The sequence below is a fragment of the Urocitellus parryii genome, chromosome 4 (genome assembly GCF_045843805.1).
Source record: "Urocitellus parryii isolate mUroPar1 chromosome 4, mUroPar1.hap1, whole genome shotgun sequence".
Taxonomy (NCBI): domain Eukaryota; kingdom Metazoa; phylum Chordata; class Mammalia; order Rodentia; family Sciuridae; genus Urocitellus; species Urocitellus parryii.
The window spans coordinates 113,391,657-113,413,218 of NC_135534.1; the positions used below are offsets into that span (position 1 = coordinate 113,391,657).

General features: G+C 40.5%; 2 protein-coding genes across 4 annotated transcripts in view; one reads left to right on the forward strand and one right to left on the reverse strand.

The window, feature by feature from the left end:
* Positions 1-1,672: 1,672 nt before the first annotated feature.
* Rpusd4 (RNA pseudouridine synthase D4) lies at positions 1,673-13,635 on the reverse strand. The gene is made up of 7 exons (XM_026404600.2): positions 13,436-13,635; positions 12,942-13,107; positions 11,506-11,707; positions 8,467-8,560; positions 8,247-8,391; positions 7,107-7,204; positions 1,673-6,345 (listed from the first exon to the last, which is right to left on the reverse strand). The coding sequence occupies exons 1-7, from the start codon at positions 13,619-13,621 to the stop codon at positions 6,106-6,108; spliced, it is 1,131 nt and encodes a 376-aa protein (XP_026260385.2). The 5' UTR covers positions 13,622-13,635; the 3' UTR covers positions 1,673-6,105.
* Positions 13,636-13,751: 116 nt separating this feature from the next.
* The window catches only part of Fam118b (family with sequence similarity 118 member B), a 60,964-nt gene continuing 53,153 nt past the window's right edge, over positions 13,752-21,562 (forward strand). For 2 of the 3 annotated variants that reach the window (XM_026404538.2, XM_026404540.2), the window contains exon 1: positions 13,752-13,805. The gene's annotated coding sequence lies outside the window, so the exon portion shown is untranslated. The remainder of the gene's footprint in view (positions 13,806-21,562) is intronic. The other variant, XM_026404539.2, reaches the window with a different exon arrangement.

Sequence of the window (21,562 nt, forward strand, 5' to 3'; positions counted from 1 at the left end):
TAAATTATATTAATGACCAATAAACATGTAAAAAGATGTCAAATCCTATTAGCCATCAGTGAAATACAAATCAAAACCAGAATGAGAAACCACTTCCATCCACTAGGATGGCTATAATCAGGAAGACAGTTAATAACAGATATTGGCAAGAAACTGGAAGCTTTGCACTCGATTCCTGGGAATGTAAAATGGCACAACCACTTTGGAAAACACTATGGCTGTTCTACAAAGTGTCAAAGAGCTGTCACGTGTTAGCAATTTTTTTTTTGCAATTCCACTCCTAGATATGTCTCTAAGAGAAAGTGAAACATACATCCACATGAAAACCTACACATGAATGTTGAGAGCAGCATGATTCATAACAGCCCCAAAGAGGAAACATCAACTGACAAATGTATAAACAAAATGTAATATGTATTTTATATATACATATTTCACAATAAAAAGAAATAAAACACTCTTATATGTTACAACATGGATGAACCTTGAAAGCATTATGCTACGTGAAAGAGCCAGTCACAGAAGACTATATGTTGTAAGTTCCTATTTATACAATATATACAAAATTGTCAAAGTTATAGTTCTGGCGGTGCAGACCACCTAGGTGGGGTAGAGTGTATGTGAGGTGAGGGTCCATTGTGCATTTAAGATATGTTTGGTTACAAGTCGTGAAAATATCTGAGAAAAGATTTCGGTCTGCTCTGTAATCACACCTGATTAAACCAAATTCCCACTGCTAACAGTGGTAGCAAAATAAGGTGTAAGGGAAAAGATTAACAGGAATGTCTCAGGTACTCTTGCCTAAAATGATCCTAAGGCCCCAGTGATGGGGACATCTATGCAGACAGCCACCAAGACTGGTCATTCACTGGGGATGGCAAGGTGAAAGGAGATGACTAAGGGAATTGGGGATGGAGAAGGAAAAAAATTTGATTTAGTATTAAGTCATGATATGTCAGTAAAGAAAACGATGTTTCATTCTTTTGGTTTTAGCTCTCCCTGAAATGTCTGTGTGTGCCTCTGGGAAGTGCTCGTTGTACTCTGAGGCTAGGGAGTGACTCATCTAGCGCCCCCTCTAGAAGCAGCACCTCTCTCTCTGGGCAGTGTGTGTTTGTCCAGGCTGTACCTGGCTAGCCTAACTCAAAAAGCACCATTCTACATTTAAGGACTGGATCTCTCCCACCTTGGGCTCCTCACTCACTTCGATTCCACCAACTCTGCTGTCCAGTCTCTTTAAAGGCCTCCAGATAGGTGCCCAACAAAACCCACAGCTCAGGTAGTCCACCTCTTCCCCAGGCAATACAGTGGCCCTGTTCTGCCCTGTGTTCAACCCACAGTATGCTGGATACTACATAGGCCTGGGGGTAGTTCCCTAGGTACCTGAGATTTCTCTATACACCACTAGATCAGGGGCCCTCTTCATCTGTCTCCCTAATCAAAGTCAGTTATCACTATTTCTTAAGTGTCATATTATTATCCCTTTGTTAAGAAGCATGGTTTATTGGAGATAGGAACAATAGCCAAACCACAGTCTGTTAGCTGAATGCAGCTCATGTTTCTCTTTGTCCTGTTGTTACTATACCCAAGTCTGTTTACTTGTTACTTGAAAAGGGGCCCAAAGAATTGAGGACAAGTTGTGGGACCAAGGAAAAATATTTATTCAGAATGCCAGCAAAATGAGAAGATGACAGGCTACAGCCAAAGAAGGCAAAGCTAGGGGGAGACTAATGGCATATTGCTCAGCAGCACGACCTCCAGAATGAATGACTTTTAAAGTCACCTAAAACCCAAGTGATGCTGAAGGGTTTATTTAGACTTTCCCTCAGTTATACAGAGTGAAGATCTTCTATTTTTAAAGTTTGGAAAAATCAAAATAATAACAGATGGTGTTATATTATTGTGCACTCCTGCCCAAAATTTGTAAAAGCACTAACCCCACAACTATATTTAGAAATAGGACTTTTAAGGAGATAGTCAAATGAGGCCATAAAGGTGGGACTTGACCCAACCTGGCTGATGTTCATATAAGGAAGAGACATCAGGGATGCACATGTACAGAAAAAAACCTGTGTGAACACACAGCAAGTTGACAGTCATCTATAAGCCAAGAGGTCTCAAGAGAAACCAGACCTGCCCAGCCCTGACACTATACTTCCAGCCTCCAGAAATGTGAGAAAATGTCTGCTGTTTAAGCCATCCATCTGTGGTATTTTGCTATGGCAGCCTGAGCTAATACACTTAGTGACACATGAAAATTATATGAACTTCATATTTGAGTCCATTAATAAAATTTTATTAGAATATAGCCTTGCTCACTCATTTACATATTATCTCTGGCTGGTTTTTTGCTACATGGCAGAGTTGAGTAGTTTTGACAGGAACTGTGTGACCTGCAAAGTCTGAAATATTTGCCATCTGATCCTTCACAGAGCATATCTCCAAGCAGCTTGAGTATAAGGTCCTTGCTTAGGATTTGGATGGCCACCTTAAGTGACAGCCGCCATGTTAAGGAAAAAGTTTCACTTTCCCGTCCAAAGGCCTTTCTGAGAAAGGCTCACCACTCCCTCAGACCAACCCAACCCTTAACACATTAGGACCCGCCCAGCTCTGGTTCCTGAGCCTCCCTGATAAAAGTCCCAGAACCCAAGCCTATTTTGCCTCTCTCTGACAAATACACTCACATGTGTATCTCTGCCTGACCTCCGTCTTTCATTTCTCACTTACCAGTCTCTCATTCCTTGCTTTCCCTTCATTGAGCACTTGCTTTGAATGCTTAAGTATCTTGCTCTGATCCTTACTTGGCTGAACTACCTACATAGTGGGTCTTGCTTGGTACAGTGGCTCTTTTTGATCACTGCAAATAACTTAAGAAGGATGGTTTCATAGGGTAGTGTTGCCTGGGAAGCTGGAGTTACACAGCCAAGGAGCTTGGAACATGATTAAAAATGAACTTCACTTATTTTGAAATATTAACATAGCAGTGTTAGGCACCACTGGGTCATTTCACCTTAACCCAGCAGGTTCCAATCCCAAAAGGGTGGGTCCCATCTCTGTTGCCAGATGAACCTGGCTTGATAAGCAGACCCTACACCTTACCCTCCCTGTACATCAAGAGCAGCATCCCCATATCAGATCACCCCTGGCAGATCTGAGTCTAGATCTGACCTCAGACATATCTGCCACACTTCCTAACATAGGTCCCCTTCTTTGGGGACACTGGACAGTGGTGAATGCTTCAATGGCAACTAATTACAAGCAGACTACATTAGCTAATATCTGATGCTTCTTCTGGTATGCTTAAGTGTTCTATTAATTTTACACAATATCTTTATTTTTAGGTGGTGTGAGGATCGAACCCAGTATCTCACGCATGCACAGGAGAGCGCTCTACCTCTGAGCCACAATCCTAGCCTAAGTGTTCTATTAATTTTAAAAGGACAATTCATATTTATAAATAAGTTATTTCAAATATAAACCTTAAAAAAAATCATGCTTCCTCTGGTTAACCAAACAGCATACCAACTGAAATCATATGGTCTGTTCTTCCACCCTTACTCCCAAAGTTGCAAATCCCCTACTAGGTTATTCTAATCCATGACTCAACAGGTAGGGTGGGAGACAGCCCTGAGTGTAGGGATAAAGACGCTTCTCTATTTTCCAATGCAGAGACCCATATACCAGGGCAGCTTAGGAACTCTCAAAATACCAACTATCTCTCTCTTGGTAGCTCCCTGCCCAGACTGAGTAAGATTAAGGACACTGACAGCTGGTTCTGTCCACCTCTGTGGCTTGTGCCAGACTAGGGAGCAACATCCCTGCTCCACACTTGTCAATCACAGGTGATTACATTTTCCCAGTTAATGACAGACCTCTGGAGATACGTGAATGCCCCCATTTACTTTCAACCTAGTAAATATTCAGTTTGCCAAATTATAGACCATACATCCCTACTGAAAGGAAACACAACTGGAAGAATGATAGAAATCCTATATCACTTTCCAAGTGTGTCCTGATTAGCATCTTTTCTATATTTTCCAATTTTTATTCTCATCATCTGCTAATATAGTTCTCCACTCTTGAAGGCATTTCTGATCATCTCACTATGCCAAAGTAAATTATTAATAGTTCTTAAGTGTCACATTCTTGTCCCTTTGGAGAATCCCTCTTGAGAATCACAGTTTACCAAACAGCCAAAATATTTAGGCCTTATAGAAAGTCATTCTCATCTGTGCTCTTAAATTCAATATGCATAGTAATAGCAGTGTAGAAATGGGGAAGGACATTTAGAAAGCTGTATTAACAATACAGAAATTCCCCTGATTCAAGGGGGATACATTCCAAGACCCCCAGTGGACGCCTGAAACCATGGATATTACCACTCTCTATATATTTTCCCTACACGGAAACCTGGGATCAAGTTTAACTTAGGTACACTAAGAGACTGGTAAAAATGCTACTTGAACACCAATACTAATACTGAGAAAGGTGATCTGATAACTAAGAGCTATAAAGTGACTAAATAATGGGTAACATGTATAGCATGGAAACACTAGACAATGGGATGATTCACATTCCAAATGGGATAGAGGGACAGTGCAAGATTTCATCATGCTACTCAAAATGGTGTGAAATTTAAAACTTGAGAATTATTTCTGACCTTTTCCATCTAATATTTTCAGACTGTGGTTGACCACAGGTGACTGAAACCGTGGAGCGAGAAACCATGAATAGAAGGAGTACCTTATATACAGAGGGAGCATACAAAAGCTACTCTGGGGCTTTTCTCTCCAATGTGCTGTCACTCCAACTTTCTTCAGCTCAGCCCAAAGTAGTGTGCGATGTATCTGCGTATTAGACAACTGGGTATAAGTAGAAAAAAGAGAGCCAGAGGGATCAACTGAGCAGGGAAGCCAAGGAAACTTGTACACTACTGGTGTTGGGCATGGCCATCTCCTTCTTGAGAACTAAGAACAGGAGGCTTGTTTTCAAAACAAAGAATTTTTTTAAATGGCAGCTCCCTTCTAACCACACTCTTTTGAATTAACCAAAGCCATCCCTAGTCTAGAAAGGACATATGGCAGCTGAAATGCCAGCTACTGAACTAAAACTTTCAAGATGGCTTCTCTCCCCCAACTTTTACACTTACTATTCATTAAACACAGATTGCAAACTAGCAACCTGTAGACCAAATTCATTCTGCAAATATGCTTGGCTAAGTGTCTTTTTAAATTTTTGATTTAGCTGGCAATTGGCTAGGAGTTCACATAGCTTCTAGATTGCCTTATTCTCTGAAAAAAAATTTTTAAAAATCTGCCTCCACAGGGTAACAACCACCTGGAGCTAACAACTATTAAAACAGTGTGTGAAGCCTGGCACAGGGGTCCACGCCTATAATCCCAGCAGCTCAAGAGGCTGAGGCAAGAGGATCATGAGTTCAAAGCCAGCCTCAGCAATTTAGCGAGACTCTCTCTCTAAAATACGAAAAGGGCTGGGGGTGTGGCTCAGTGCTTAATCGCCGCTGGTTTCAATCCCTAGTATCAAAAAACGAAACTCCTAGGTTTGTCCCCACCACTGCCTTACATCCTGGCAGCTTCACTCATTTGTTAGCTGCCTGCCATTTACACCTGCTTTCTTATCAAAAGCCCACCCCATCCAGACCCTGAACACTCCCTTCCTGGATTCCATAATCACTAGTACAGTGAGGACTTCATTGATAGCCAGAAAGAATTCTGGATTCCGTAAATGTGTTTAACCATTATGTTCTTTACAATGACAAGAATCTCCCTGATAGCTCAAGATGTGGGATGAAAACAATTCCTGACCACAGATTTTGTCCTTTAGTTCTCCTTTTTTCCATTACTGTACCAATCGCCCTGGTCCTGGGCTCTCTTGCATCTTGGCAAGGAGACCCTGTGGTGGGGAGATTTCTAGCAGGCTTTTTCATAGAACGCTCAAGCTCTCAGTGAATAGATTTTATTCTCCATTAAAAGCCCTGACACAGCTGAGTTTCTTCAATTTATGCCACCAGGCTCTTCTGGAGTCTGTTCCAAGTGAGAAGTTACAACAGTCCACGAAACAAAGCAGAGTTCAGGGGCCAAACAGTCTTCACTGTGCTCTCAGATGCCTGGCTTCATTGTCCCCAATTTGATCTTGATTTGGAATCTCTAAACCCAGACGACGCAGAGAACGTGCAAAGAAGTGAGGAAGCCTACAGACCAAATGGAGTTCCTCCTTCCTGGACCCCAGGGCAGGCAGCACCAACTGCCGGGCATGCAGATGAAGGGGGATGTGGCGGGCCTTTGACTGTTCCAGCCCCAACTTCTTCAGAATGCCAACAGGAAGCTTCTACACAAAGACAAGACATACCCTTGTGAGCAAGTACCCTTGTCCACCCTTGACCAGCATGCAGAGTCAGAGGACTCCCACCTAAAACTAACTAACCCCCTGGAAATCCCAGTAATGGATAGTCTGCTTTTAGTGGCATGTCTAGGAAGGGCTCAGAAACAGGTAAGAAAAAACCAGACCAAAGAAATTTTATGGGCTCATATTCTGGCCCTGCAAGAGAATAAACTACAACATTAAACAATGAAAAAAGTTACTCCATATTTCTTTAGCATGAAAGGTAGCTTTTAGTTTCAGGAAGATTTCTTCCCCTTGCCCACAACATCACAACAAAATCTGATGCTGATCAAATAAAGGAGTAAGGTTTTGCTCAGATTCTGAAGCTCCATGAGAATGAGATCTGTTTCTAAATTCTGTAGAGTTAGATAATCAATATAGTGCCAAGCCTGGAAACAATACTTGCCATGACTTACTTCAGGATTTTTTTTTTTTTAAGAAGAGAGAGAGAGAGAGAGAGAGAGAGAGAGAGAGAGAGAGAGAGAGAATTTTTTTTTTTAAATATTTATTTTTTAGTTTTCGGCGGACACATCTTTATTTGTATGTGGTGCTGAGGATTGAACCCGGGCCGCACGCATGCCAGGCGAGCGCGCTACCGCTTGAGCCACATCCCCAGCCCCACTTCAGGATTTTAGCAAAAAAAAAAAAAAAAAAAACTCAAGTGCTCTCCCTTATTTGTTTAATACTCCCTATTAAACCAGTGTTACCTGAGGGGCCAATCTATTCCAGTCTGAGTACTTGTGATCACCAAGGACTGGGCAATCCAATCCAAAAGACAGGTGAACTCGAAGTTGATGTTTCACTCCTTGAGAAAGAGAAGGACTTATGAGAAACTACAGAAACAATGTCAGTGCTGGAATCTGCTTCAAATCAAAGCACAGTAAACTGGCAAAGACCTAACTACAATCAGTTATGAGGAATACTTAACAAGCTATAAGCTATGCAGCATCAACCAGCTTAAGAAATGAACATTATAATCACTTTAGATAATCACCCCATGAAGTTGGCATCCACCATTACCCTGACTTTTTAATAATGTTACTACATAATAATAAATAGTATTCTTCTGCACATTTTAAAACTGCAGTAAAATATATGTAAAATTTCCCATTTTAACCACTTTTAAGTATGCAATTTATAATATTAGGTATATTCACATTGTTTTAGAGCATCAGCATCCATTTCTCAAAGATTTTCATCTTTCCAAACTGAAACTCTGAACCCATTACACAATGATTCCCCATCACTTCCTTCTTTCTCTCAACCCCGACCCCAAGCTTTTGGCAACCATCACTCTACTTTGTTTCTGTGAATCTTACTACTCTTGGTACCTCATATAAATGGAATCATACAGCATTTGTGCTTTTGTATCTAGCTTATTTTACTTAGTATAATGTCTTCATGATTTACCCAAGTTGTAGTATACATCAGAATTTTCTTTAACTCCCTTTTTTTGTACTGAGCATTGAATCCAAGGGTACTTTATCACTGAGCTACATCCTCACTCCTTTTTATTTTGGGTCAGAGTCTCACTAAATTGCCAAGGCTGGCCTCAAACTTGTATTACTCCTGTTTCTCAGCCTCCTGAATACATAGGATTAAAGGCCTGCATGACCATACCCAACTGTATTTTCAAATAAAGGTATCCAAAATCTAGCCTTCTGCTACCCACAATGATCCCTCTGGGGACACTTGTCTCAGAGCAGTACCAAAAGGCCATGGTCATATAAATAAGCTACCCCTCATCCCACCCACAGTATCAGTGTCTCATAACAAGGGCAGAGTCAAGCACAAGGCCCCGGACAAAGTACGGTAGCCACCTTGCATCAGAATGGGGGCACCCTCACCAGTTACAGGCTGGAGCTCCACGAGGGCAGAGGACAGAGTGCTGCTGAGCACCTGGTACTGTGTCATGGCAATGTGGGCATTCCGGTTGGTCCGTACTTTGACCATCTTACCACTGTTCATGCGGTAGCTTGGGGACAGCGTCATCTAAAGATAAAGTAATCAAGATATGATTTACAAGGAAGAACAGAAACCCATTCCTCAGAAAGGCAGCTCACCCACCTTGTGGTGTTGCTGCTGGCCTTGCACCTCCTTCTCAATGATGGGAATATCCACAACTCCTGCCGAGGGCACGGGGACATGCACAGTGATGGCCCTGAGACACACAGATGGTTGCTTTAGTCACATAAGGCAGAGAAGAGCTCTTGGATTTGCCTGTATAGAGGATTTCACTCCAGACCTTCTGCACTAACATGGGTACTTCTTATGAACTTTTATGCCTGTCTGTGATGAGACCACCAATAAAAGAGATTCAGATCGGGCGATTGTTGTGGCTGAAGTTCCTGTGACTTTCTGGGGGCACAGTAAAGTCCTGATTTACCTATGTGACAAATACGGTAGGAGTGGTCCTCTGAGTTTGTCATTAGATCCATTTATTCATTTAGTCTACAATCAGAACCCACTATCTTTTATTACTTAAAAAAAGAAAAACAGGGCCAGGCGTGGTGGTGCACGCCTATAATCGCAGTGGCTTGGGAGACTGAGAAAGGAAGGTCACAGGTTCAATGGCAACCTCAGCAACAGCAAGGTGCTAAGCAACTCAAGTGAGACCCTGTCTCTAAATAAAATACAAAATAGGGCTGAGAATGTGGCTCAGTGGTTGAGTGCCCCCAAGTTCAATCCCTAGTACCCAAAAGAAAAAAACAAAAAAAGGACACACCAGAACCCTATTCTCCCAATTTTCTTTTTTAAAATTTTTTATTTGTATATGGAAACAATACCTTTATTTTGTTTATTGTTATGTGGTGCTGAGAATTGAACCCAGTACCTCACACATACCAGACAAGTGTTCTACTACTGAGCCATAACCCCGCACCCCAATTTTCTTTTAACCGAATATCCACTCTTAAATGCTGGAATAAAAGACCACGTAATTAATATAATTTTTTATCCTTCCCCAACATTCTATAATTAGTTTTCATGACATTAATAGTAAAAGACTTAAGAATATAAGTAGTATCCAGTTTTCAGATTAAGCATTATACCAAAGAAAATCATGTGGGACTCTCCAAGAATGATCTCTTATTATAATGGTTCTTAAATTTGATTGTATATTCTAGACATTTATAGAGCTTTTTAGAACTTTTTTTTTCTTGCAATACTAGAGATAAAACCCAGGGTCTCACATATGCTAGGCAAATGTTCTACCACTGTGCTACATCCCCACCTCCTGTTTGTGAGCTTTTTTTAAAAAAAAAAAATAAAGACACCAATCTCCACAGCCACCAGATTTATGAATCAGAACCTCTGTGAGTGGGTCTTAAGCACACAGATTTTTAAAGGGCTCCCCAGATCATAAACTATCTGCAAAATCTGTAAAAAAAACAAAACAAACAAATGGACTAACATCCAAAATATAAATATTTGTAAAGCAAACAGAAAATAATAACCCAATATGAAAATAGGCAAAAGAGAAGTAAACAGTCTATTATTCCAAGAAAGAAAACTCAACCAACCAATAAATACAAAAAGATAGCAAATATCACTAGTACATAGGGAAATAAAGTTTTTTTTTTTTTTTTTTTTTTTTTTAACCCATCAGAGTGGCAAGCTTTTAAAAAACGCTTTGGTTGGTATAAGGGGAAGTAGGTAAGACCACCACTCATGGGAGTATAAAGTGACTTTTGGAGAGCACTTTGGGGACTATTAAAATATCAAACATGCACACCCGTTATGAACGACCAATAAAAAAAAAAAAATAAAAAAAATAAAAAAAAAAAAAAAAAAAAAAAAAAAAACATGCACACCCTTCAACCTAGCAATTATTTCCAGGAATTTATTCTAAAAATATTGCCATGGCTTAGATGTGGTTTGTTCCTGCCAAAATTCATGTTGAAATTTAATTGCTGCTGTAGTGGTATTGGAAGGTAGGCAATTTAAGAGGTGATCAGGACGTTGAGAAGGATGCATGCTGGATCATTACCACATGTGTGGACCACTACAAAGCAAGGCTGCCCTCCTGTTTCCTCTCTTCCACACATGCCCACTTACCCTACCACTTTCTGCCATGAGTTGAAGCAGCACACCAGCTCATGCTCTTGGACTTCCTAGCCCCCAGTACTATAAGCCAAAATAAACCTTACTTTATAAATTACCTAAGCTCAAGTATTGTTACAGCAACAAAAAATGAGTTAATAAATATTCACATATTCTTTACAATAGACTCTGAAAAATGGGAAGTTATCTAAACATCTATTCATACAGTAGAATAACAGAGTCACTACAAAGGGAACAGCTTTAAATGTACAACACAAAATGCTCTCCAAGCTATTTGATCCAAATGAAATCAGCAGGGTACAAAGCAGTGCATAAATGTGTTGCCATATAATAATGTTTATGTATGCCCAGTATAACACTTAAAAGTTTACAAAAGATACTGGTAGAAGTATTGCCTTTGGGGAAGGAAATTGCTGAAATGCAGAACAGTGGGTTTCTCTATTGACTCATGTATCCTTTTTATTAAAAAAAAAAAAATGAGGTACTTATATGGAAAGATCCCTAAGACACAAATTAAGTATATATATATGTACGTGTGTATGTGTGTGTGGGGGGACAAGTATTCAAATTGTACAATGTGAAAAATATACGAATAAGTATATCTAAATGTGTGATATATGTGTATTCATAAGTGTATGTAGGTACATACACAAATACCGCATATACAAGACACGTGTAAATAAATTGAGTAAGGACCAGAGAAACAAAAATTAAATAGATCACAGTGGTTGCTACTTCAAGGGAAGAGACTAGAATGGCAGAGTGGGTTGATTCTCCAGAGGCTTTTGTCTTTGTTTCACTATTTCAACCAAAAATGAAATCATATATTTCATGTACAATTAATTTTGATAGTTTTGATGTACAATCATAATTAAAAACCACTATTTTATTTAACATTCTAAACACCAAATCTGTTTTAAGTATTTTTTATATCCTAATAGGTGATAGTGCAGGGCCTTCTACTAATAGTTGCTGCTGTATGATGAGGAACAGAAGAGATTCCTCCATTTATACCACCTCTACTTCCATCAATGATCCTCATACCAGTACTTCTTTGCCACCTGACGGGTTCTAAACAACTCTTGGACTTGATGTGCCACATCTTTCTCCCAAGCCAACACCATTACGCCTGTGGTTTCCTTGTCTAGCCGGTGGCACAGATGTAAGGGCTCTGCCTTGTGGCCATGAAGCATCTTTGCCAGGATAGGCAGCACATCACTGATGCAGAGCTGGACCCCAGGGCCACCTAAGGAAAAAGACAGAAGTTTGAGAGCTATTACCAAAGAACTAACTTAAGAGAAAAGTCCTCATGCATAAACTGTCAATGTGTTCTAGAGAAATACTACTGAAGTGTAGGAAGGGCTAGCAACATCAGTATATCTAAAGACCTCTCTAGCTATAAATGAATCTAAAGTCCCCAATACAGGCTACTAAGTCAGAATCTGCCTTTTAACAAGCTGCCCAAGTGACTTACAGGCAATTAAAATTTGAGAAACACTGTCCTAGATTATGTGGCTTTCTCCTGGATATACTTTGCAGGACCATAAGGCCCTCTTAGGCATTGCAGAAGAGTGGTTACCGGGATGGGGTTTGGAATTAGACATTCCTGGTTTCTCCTTTTTGTACTCACCTAACTAGCCACTTGACCTCAGACAGATTACTTGTATTTCCAATTTTGTTTTCTCATGTAAAAGAAAAAAAAAAAAAAGAGGGAGGTAAATAACTGGAAAATAATCTCACTGGGGAATGATAAGGCAAGAAATTGTTTTTGGAAGAGGAAAAAACTCATGTAAAGTACCGCTTTAATTCTTTGTCTTTATGGACTACTTTCTCTTAACTTCCCCCAAAGGATTACCTTCTTCTAGAAAAAATATTCCTTCTCTCTCTCCACCTTTTTCACCAACACATTTTACCCTATCGAACTTTTCTGACTTCAGCTGTTCCTTATCACTACATTCAACATTTAGTTATTTAAAGACAGATCCGAGTGTCCTGTTAAGTTCCAGAAGTTTTATTTGGCATACTCCACCACAAACACACCTTTTAAAAATATTATTATGTATTTTGTGTTATTTTCTCTTTCCCAGTTTTGTGTGTTTATTTGTGAAACAGGGTCTAAGCTGCCCAGGTTTACCTAAAACTCCCAATCCTGCTGCCTCAGCTTCTCAAGTATCTGGAATTACAGGCACTTGCCACTGCACCTTTCTCTTTTTCCCAGTTTTGATGAAAAATAGCCTGAGGACTAAGAACACACAGACTTTATATTTTTCTACAATAGTCCCTGTGGTAGTCTGCACACAACATTCCAGGAATGACTGCTGTCAAATGTTTGGAAATGGGTTTACCTTATTTATGTAATACTCTACAAAGGTTTAATTAATTTGAATGCAAGAGTGCCTCACCTGTAATACTTCATAAATGCCCCTAGTTGTGGCAGAAAGCAGTAACAGGTCCCGCTCCCTTGCCCACATGGTTCTTACCATGGACAGGAAGACCGTAGGGCTTATTGATGACCACAAGGTCCTCGTCCTGGTGGAGAATCCCTCGGCTCAGTGCCTTTGCAAGGACGTTAGGGTGAACTCGCTGCAGCTGCCGTGTGAACCGCACGAGTTCTTGCACTCTCCGTTGAATACGGTTTGTTGGTTCCTACGGAGAGAAGGAGAGGTGGGAATGCCTGGTAACTAGTAGTAAGCGAAACAGAAGGGAAGGCCCTCAATAAGCGTGAGTATTTGGGTAGGGAATGCCTGTATCTCTGCGTTAGACTCAGGTCTTACCTTCGTACCTACGCGGTGGTCGGAACTGAGCCTGGCAACAGCAAAGACCCAGCCCACGTAACCCTACAGACCTACCCTCTCCGCGGTCTGCCCATTCTCCTACCTTTACTTACTTGCCGCCCAAGGACCCTCCTACCTCACACCCTGCCTGGGAAACTGCGCGCACTGCCTGTTGGGAGTCGTGGTCCTTCCGGGCTTACCGGCTTTTTCTTCTCTTGTTCCCGTTTCTGGGCTCGGAGCCTCTCCGCTAGTCTCTGGGCATTCAGAGGCCTAGTAGCAGCAGCGGTGGAACAAAATGGCTTAGAGACGAGAGTGAAAAGACTCCCCAAACGCGGGCCGGTACCCCGGATCCAAGCGCCAGACGCAGTACAGCTGGGCGCCGCCATCTTACCGAGGGAGGGGCAAGCTACGACCACGTGGAGAAGAGTGACAACAGGGTGGAGGGAGTGGGTGGGCTCCTCGGGTCACGTGTAGAGGGCGGGACCTGCGGGTCACGTGGGCGGTGCGCGCTCAGTGCGGCTGCGCCGGCCGGTAGCTGCAGCTGGAGCCGTGGCGTTTGGAGGAGACGCGGTGAGTGTAAGGGGAAGCCGGGCTGGGACTGGGCAATGTCCGTGCCTCAACGTTTTCTGCGTCCCCAGGATCTCGGTTCTTGGAAAACACAGCCCACGAAAGCGATTGTCCCTTTGGGACACAACTCCAATCAAAAACACTTCCCCGCCCCCGCACCCTCTTAGAAGAGAAACCCCACAGACGCTTGCCCCACTGTCTTCTCAGGCACCTACTTCGTCCCTCTTGGCAACCACATCCTTGGCGGGGACGCGGCGTGTCCCCTCCTGTTCCCTTACCGCTCGACCTCCGGAGATGCCCGGATCTCTAGCCTCTCCACCTCTCGCCTTCCGACTCTGTATGTCTTTGTTCATGTTGTAACCTACCCTCTCTTCCTCTCCCAAGGATGATGGTCCCTTCTTTCATCCAAAGCCCCTAGCCCGTATTTCCTGCTAAGGGAGCACACAGGTTCTTCTGTCCTTCCTCGGGAATTCATTTCTTGCCGTCTCCTCCTGCTTACCTTCTCCACTCTTCACAGAGAAAAGACGAAGTACAGGGCACCGACCTTCCCTTCTCCCTTTTGCTTTATTTTTCCCCTCCGTAGTTTGCTGCCCCAAACGCTTTCTTCTTCTTACATGGTGCAGTTTTGGGACTCCCATGCCTGAACTGCAAGCGACTTCCTCTGATTTCACTTAAGGGACGGCTGGGAAGATGAACATCTGTTTGGGATGGTAGTCTTAAAAATACCTTGGGATGTACGTACCTTTCCTTAAGAATAAAGGTAATGCTGTGCTGAGTTCTGAAAGAATGTCTTGAGAAAAACCCATGAAACTGAAATGACGGTAGAAGGATAGCAGGAGGTCTGCTTGGGGAGTTAAGAGAATAGGAAGTGAATTAGGTTTAGGTCCTTCCTCTCCAAAAGAGATTGACAGAAGGGAGTAATGGAGCATAAAACAAAGTTGAACAGATGGAACTAGCCTAATGAAGACCTTAAGTTGAAGAGTTTAAACTATAAATGATGGGTAGCTGAGTCTTTGAAGCTTCGTGAGAGACTCCTTGGAAGTGGAATTCTGGAAATGAATGTGACACTTAAATGCAGGACCTATTGTAGCAGGGAAGCTATCTGGGATGCTGCAATCTATGTGATCAGTAATGAGGCTGTGCCCTATTCTAGTGGACCCTTTGCCCTACAAGGTACTGTTTTTTGTTTGAATCCATTTAGTTATATGCAAGTCAAGATACATCATTGGCGGGCTGGGGCTGTGGCTCAGTGGCAGAGCACTTGCCTCGCACATGTGAAGCACTGGGTTCGATCCTCAGCATCACATAAAAATAAATAAAAATAAAGATATAGAAAAAAAAGATTTAAATTCTTAAAAAAAAAAAGATATATCATTGGCAACTGCTGTTGATTTGTGAGTCCTTTGAGGACTGTCCCCCATACCTAGCATTTAGTAAGTTCACAAATATTTGTTAGGAGGTTGAATTACATCATGGACATTTTAGGTGTTTCTAAACTTTTTGAATTGTTTTATTTCTGTCAGTTTTGGACCTGAAGAGTAAAGATAGGGGTAAATATATTTGTAAGGAATATGGAAAAAATCTTGTGTGTTTCTGAGATAAGATAAATGATCTGGAATAAATACAAAGAACTCCAAGGGAGATTGAGAAACAACCAGTGTTTCCCCTTCTATTATTGTTTGTTTTTGTTTTCCCCAGTAAATTCACAGAACATAAATTTATAAATCTTGAGAAATTCCACCCTAAAAAATTACTACCCTTTATCTATATGCACCAGACCCAAGTTCTAATTTTATTAAACTGTTGCACATGCCTTGTTACTTAGTTACATGAAGTCCCTTTTCCAAGGACCCTGAAATTTGGACTTCAGAGTTTAAATATCATTACATTAATTACAAACCTGTTTTCTATACAGGATTTTTGTGGTGTGAGTGAAAGTACTGGGAGAATCTTTCTGCCTTTTGGCATTCAAGAAATACTTCTAAAGAATTGGCGTTCTGGCCAGTAATCCCAGCAGCTAGGTAGGCTGAGATAGGAGGATCCTCAGGTTCAGAGTCAGCCTCAGCACAGTGAGGTGCTAAGCAACTCAATGAGACCCTGTCTTTAAATAAAACGCAAAATAGGGCTGGGATTGTGGCTCAGGGGTTGAGTGTCCCTGAGTTCAATCCCCAGTACCAAAAAAAAAAAAAAAAAAAAGGCATTCTGTGACAGAAAACAAAAGAAAGAACAACTCAGATGTCATTGCTTCTTGACTTAGAACTTGTGTTCTTCAGTTTCAGGTTAACCCAAAGCACACACCATAGTGCCTTGGAGAATAAAAACATTAGTCACTTTTTTTCTGGAGAAGGAACCTTTGTTTTCTTTCTTCTTCGTTTGTGTTTTTCTTGTTGAAACTTTGTAAGAAGAATTTAAAGAATTCAAAGTTTTTGTTATCACTTTACTAGCTTTAGCCAACTTGGGTCCAGAAGGTACAACTTCCTTGTTTCTCTTATGAGGCTAGGCTGCTGTCTCAGTATAAAGAATGTATGCAAATATCATGTGTCTCTTTCCTTTTTTTGAAAGTCTGTGGTGCTGGGGATTGAGCCCAGGAGCACTCTACTATGAAGCCATATCTTCAGCCTATTCTTTTTTAAGACAGGGTCTTGCAGAGTTGCTGAGGCTGGCCTCAAACTTGTAGTTTTTCTGCCTCAGCCCCCTAAATAGCTGGAAATACAAATGTGCACTGTGCCCAGCATTATTTTTTAAAATCTCTGTTGCCTCCTTCCTCTTCCTCATTCAATTGATGATATTTTAGGCATTCATTTTTCTACTTCTTCACAGTTGCACATTGTCTTTTTGGTTGGGGACTACCCTTGTCTGAACTGTTTTCTCAGTATAAAATTCTATTAATGGGTCTTCATTCTTATGAAGTCTAATTCGGTTCAAACATAACTTAATTATGTAGATTTTGACATATCACCATATATGCCCTCAAAATAATTAAATAAAGAAGAATTTGGGCTGGGGTTGTGGTTCAGTGGCAGAGAGCTTGCCTAGCCTCGTGAGGCACTGGGTTCGATTCTCAGCACCACATATAAATAAATAAAATAAATATTTTTAAAAAAACTTGATTTTTTAAAGACTATTTTTCACTCTGTGCAGGAACAAGGACTACCAGTAAAGGAACTTGAAGTTAAATACCGTATACATAAGGTTGATTAATGGCATCAAGTTAAATGGCAACCCCTCAAGTAGTGATTTGCTAGTTGTAGATTAACCAGAGATCACATTTCCCCTAAGAGCAGGAAGTACTTGGACAATGTTTTAAAGAGATTAAAAGAAGCAATTAGCAGGAACTCTCTGAAGGTGTTCTGGAAAATGCAGTTCTTGTGAGCCAGAAGATCTGGAGACTAGTCCCAGTTCAGCTTTTATGAACTTGAAGAAATAATATGGGTTTCAGTTTTGTCACTTAAAAGTTTAAGAGCTTTACAACTGTAAGCTTCTCTGCTGTGAAGATTTTCCAGTGACACTTCAGTACTTTTGACTTGTTAACAAGTGGAATTTCTCTCAGACTTATCTTGAATGCATTTAGCATTGGTACAGAAAATCTGCCAGTGCCACTAAACTAATATTTATATTTAGAGTTTACTTCATTTAATGGTGTTGGAATAATCAAGATTTCTAATGGGGCAGGGGAGGGGCATATAGAAAAATATTTGGGAGTGTGAGGCTCAATGGTAGAGCAAGTGGTAAGCATGTAGAATGCCCTGGGTTCAGGGCATTCTACGTGTTTATTATTTCCCTGCACTGGGAAAAATATTAAAATATTAAATCTATAACATATAGTATCTCTCATACTTTTATTTAGCTTTTGAATAATGATCCGGGCAAATCTAACTTAAACCACTGCTTCACAGCACATATGGAAATAATTGTTGTATCATTAGGAAAAGCTGAAAGTTACCACTGAAGGCAACTGGCCTGGGAGCTGTGGCAGTCCACAGTCCCCACTTGGCAACACCAAGGCTAAGGAGATACATCCCTACCCTGAGACCTGACTGAATATTAGGAAGGTCAGCTTTGCACATTCAAGGTCTTTGCCCCAAACTCTGCCGGACTATGAATAGGAACTGTATTATTAGTTACTTTTGTTAAATTGGTCTCTAATATTATTTTTTGTGTTTATGTTCCTTTCTACTTTTGGCTAGTTTACATTTAAAGACCATACTTATCCTTACACAGTGGCTTTTCTAAAAGTATGTGAATGATAGCTAACTGATGAAGAGATGGGAAATACTTTTGCCATAATATGGTGACACTGTTAAGAGTATAGGCAGTCTTGGTCTGCCTATTTAAAGATAAATAATATCCAGAGTCAAAGACCACCATGCAAGGGAATATGTGAATTTCTTTGAATGGTTTATTTCATGCTTTCTTTTATAAAAGTAATAGTTAAGTCTGGGGTTGTGCCTCAGTGGTAGAGCGCTCGCCTAGCATGCTTGAGGCACTGGGTTCGATCCTCAGCACCATGTAAAAACAAAATAAATAAGATAAAGGTATTGTGTCCACCTACAACTTAAAAAAATAAATAAAAGTAATAGTTAAAAAACAAGGGGCTGGGATTGTGGCTTAGCAGTAGAGCGCTTGCCTAGCATGTGCAGGGCCCTGGGTTCAATCCTCAACACCACATAAAGGTAAGTGAATGGAATGGAGGTATTGTGTCCAACTATAACTAAAAAAATAAATATTTTAAAAAAATTTAAAAATACCAAAAAAAGAGTGGGAAGAAATCATTCTTAGCTTCTCTTTTCCATATGTGTAAATATCATAGTTTTTCTCTAGTCTTTTTTTTGTGTGTGTCCTTTTTTGAATTATTATTTGTGGAAATTTTCAAATGTTTACAGAAGTAGAGAAGATACTCTTAACAAACCTCCATTTACTCATCAGCCATCTTCTACATTTAACCAAAACAGTGTCTTCAGCTGCATTCCATGCCCTCCTTCACCTCCCAGATAGTTTTGACTCAGATTCCAGATAATGATTTGTTTTCAAAATAACCATGATACCATTATCATTCCTTAATAATAAATGTATTCCTTAATATCATCAAGTAACCAGTCAATGCGTGGATATTCCTCCCCGCCCACCGCCCCTGCACTTAATTGTTGAAGAGTTTGAATTGACATTCAAGAAAGATCCATATATGATGCATATACTTTTGGTTAGAATAAAAATACCCAGTACCATCTTAATAACTAAATATTAAATGTTTTTACAAAAATAAATGATTAATTATTAAAAAAAAATAATAATACCCAGTGGACATATAGAAGAGACATTGTTTCTAAACCTTGCAAGTGATAGAGCCCTAGTGGCTAAGAGCTTTCACTTCAGCCACTTGCTAACTTTGTGACCTTATGAAGGTTACTTGTCCTCTCTCACATTAGCATTTTAATTTGAGGGGAGGGTATGGGAGATGGAATCCAGGGCTTTCCACAAACTAATCATGTGTTCTAAGCTGAGCTGTACGCCCCTCCCCACAAGCCCACTTTAGTATTTTTAAATTGTAAAATGTGAGTGATCTGCTTAGGACTACTAGAGGATTAAGTGAATTAATGCATATTAAAGCACTCTTGTAGATTTTAGCACATTGTCAATGAATATTGGCTATTCCCAGCACATAGTGCACCAGGTGCATAAGTATTTGCCAGATAGATCATAAATGTACTGAGTCAAGAGATAGGGTACTTAGTTTATCTCTGGCACTTAGGTGATTCACTTCAAAGTTTTGGACCTTAAATTTCTCACCCAGAAAAGGTGGTGGATTGAACAACTAGATGATGAAATTCTAGTGCTTATTGGAAGTAAAGAGCTCAGTATTTAGAAAGGTCATGAACTTTGGTAAAAGACTGGGCTTTGCATTGGGGGCCTTGTCATTTACAAGCACTTATGCTTTATAGCCTTAGTTTCTTTGTATGTAAAATGAAATTAATAATATTTACCTGATAAGATTGTTGTGATAAGCAACAAATAAATATATGTGGTGCCTAGCATATAGTAGATACTTAACATTATTAGTAGCATATCATGAATACAGGGCATTATATTAGCACATTTTCAAAACTGTATAAAGATTTGTGTATTTAGCCAGGTGTGTTGGTGTACGCCTGTAATTCCAGTGGTTCCGGAGGCTGAATCAGGAGGATCACAGGTTCAAAGCTAGCCTGAGCGAAAAGCAAGGCACTGAAAGTGAGACCCTGTCTCTAAATAAAATACAAATAGGGCTGGGGATGTGGCTCAGTGGTTGAGTGCCCCTGAGTTAGTCCCTGGTAGCAAACAGTGTATTTTAAGGATGATCAAGATAGTAATATGGGAAAATGAATACACACTTGAAGGGTGAACCTGGTTTCCAGAACAAGAACAGTGGAAAATTGAGGAACTATGAAACCATGTGGTTGGATAAAAGCCCGAAAATATCAAAACCTAGAGAAATTAGAGAAATATTTGTGACAGATGTTTACTTAAGGTAGGATAAACCTATTTTCTTCATCATTTGAAATTTGAACAAGAGTAAGTTAAAGATGTGGATCTTTGCATTTTCATTGTTAATTATGGGCGCATACTGTTTCTCAGTAAGATATTGTTAATATGATGATAATAAATCCCACTAGCTGTTGTTAGGTGAGTTGAACTGTGAACTGATTTTAGAAAACCAAATCCATACAGAGTTTACTGATCCCAATGTGCATCTCCCAACTTGACTGATGATAAAAATCACAAGGGTCAGACGTGGTGGTGCACACCTGTAATCCCACCAACTCAGGAAGCTGAGGCAGGAGAATTGCAAGTTTGAGACCAGTCTCAGCAACTTAACGAGACTGTCTCAAAAAGGGCCAGGCACAGTGGTGCACACCTGTAATCCCAGCAGCTCTAGAAGCGGAGGCAGTAGGATCATGAGTTCAAAGTCAGCCTCAGCAATTTAGTGAGATGCTAAGCAACTCAGTGAGACCTGTCTCTAATAAAAATAATAATAATAATAATACAAAATAGGGCTAGGGATGTAGCTCAGTTGTTAAGTGCCCAAGTTCAATCCCTGGCACCACCACCACCAAATAAATAAATAAAAAGGGCTGTGAAGTAGCTTAGTGGTAAAGTGCCCCTGAACCCAATTCTTAGTCCAAAAGAAAGACTCACTGAGGATGCTTGTAAATTTACAGATCACCAGAACACTGCTGTCGAGATTTTGATTCAATAAATGCCAAATTGGAACCCAGGAATCAATTTCCTCCCTCTCAAAGTAATTCATCTATAAGATTTTAAAAGTCCTATAGTACTGAAAGACTCATAATGGGGCAGGGAGGACTCTTCTCCCTCTCTCCTTATCTTATATTTCTGTTCTTTAGAGACAGCCAGTAAGGGTTTTTGCTCTTTCCTCTGGCATGATCTTCATGTTTCTAAATCATTTGATAAACTATTGGTTATTTTCCCCCTCACATTGGGTCCGTTGAGTTCCTACAGTGGACCTATAGTTCACCCATCTGACCACTTCCCTACCTTTCCCCACCCTCTTCTCCTTAACAGAGTTATATTTGTCATCTTTGGTTATCACAGGCAACGTGTTGCCACATATTGTTCACTGTAGAGTCAGATGGCCTGATACAGCTGTGTTCCTCCAGTTTAGGTTGGCCTGCGCATGTGTTTTTCATGTACCTACTGTTAATTTTTTTCCAAGTGTGCTAACGTATTTGTCACATTCTTATCACTAACATTGTCTGCACTTG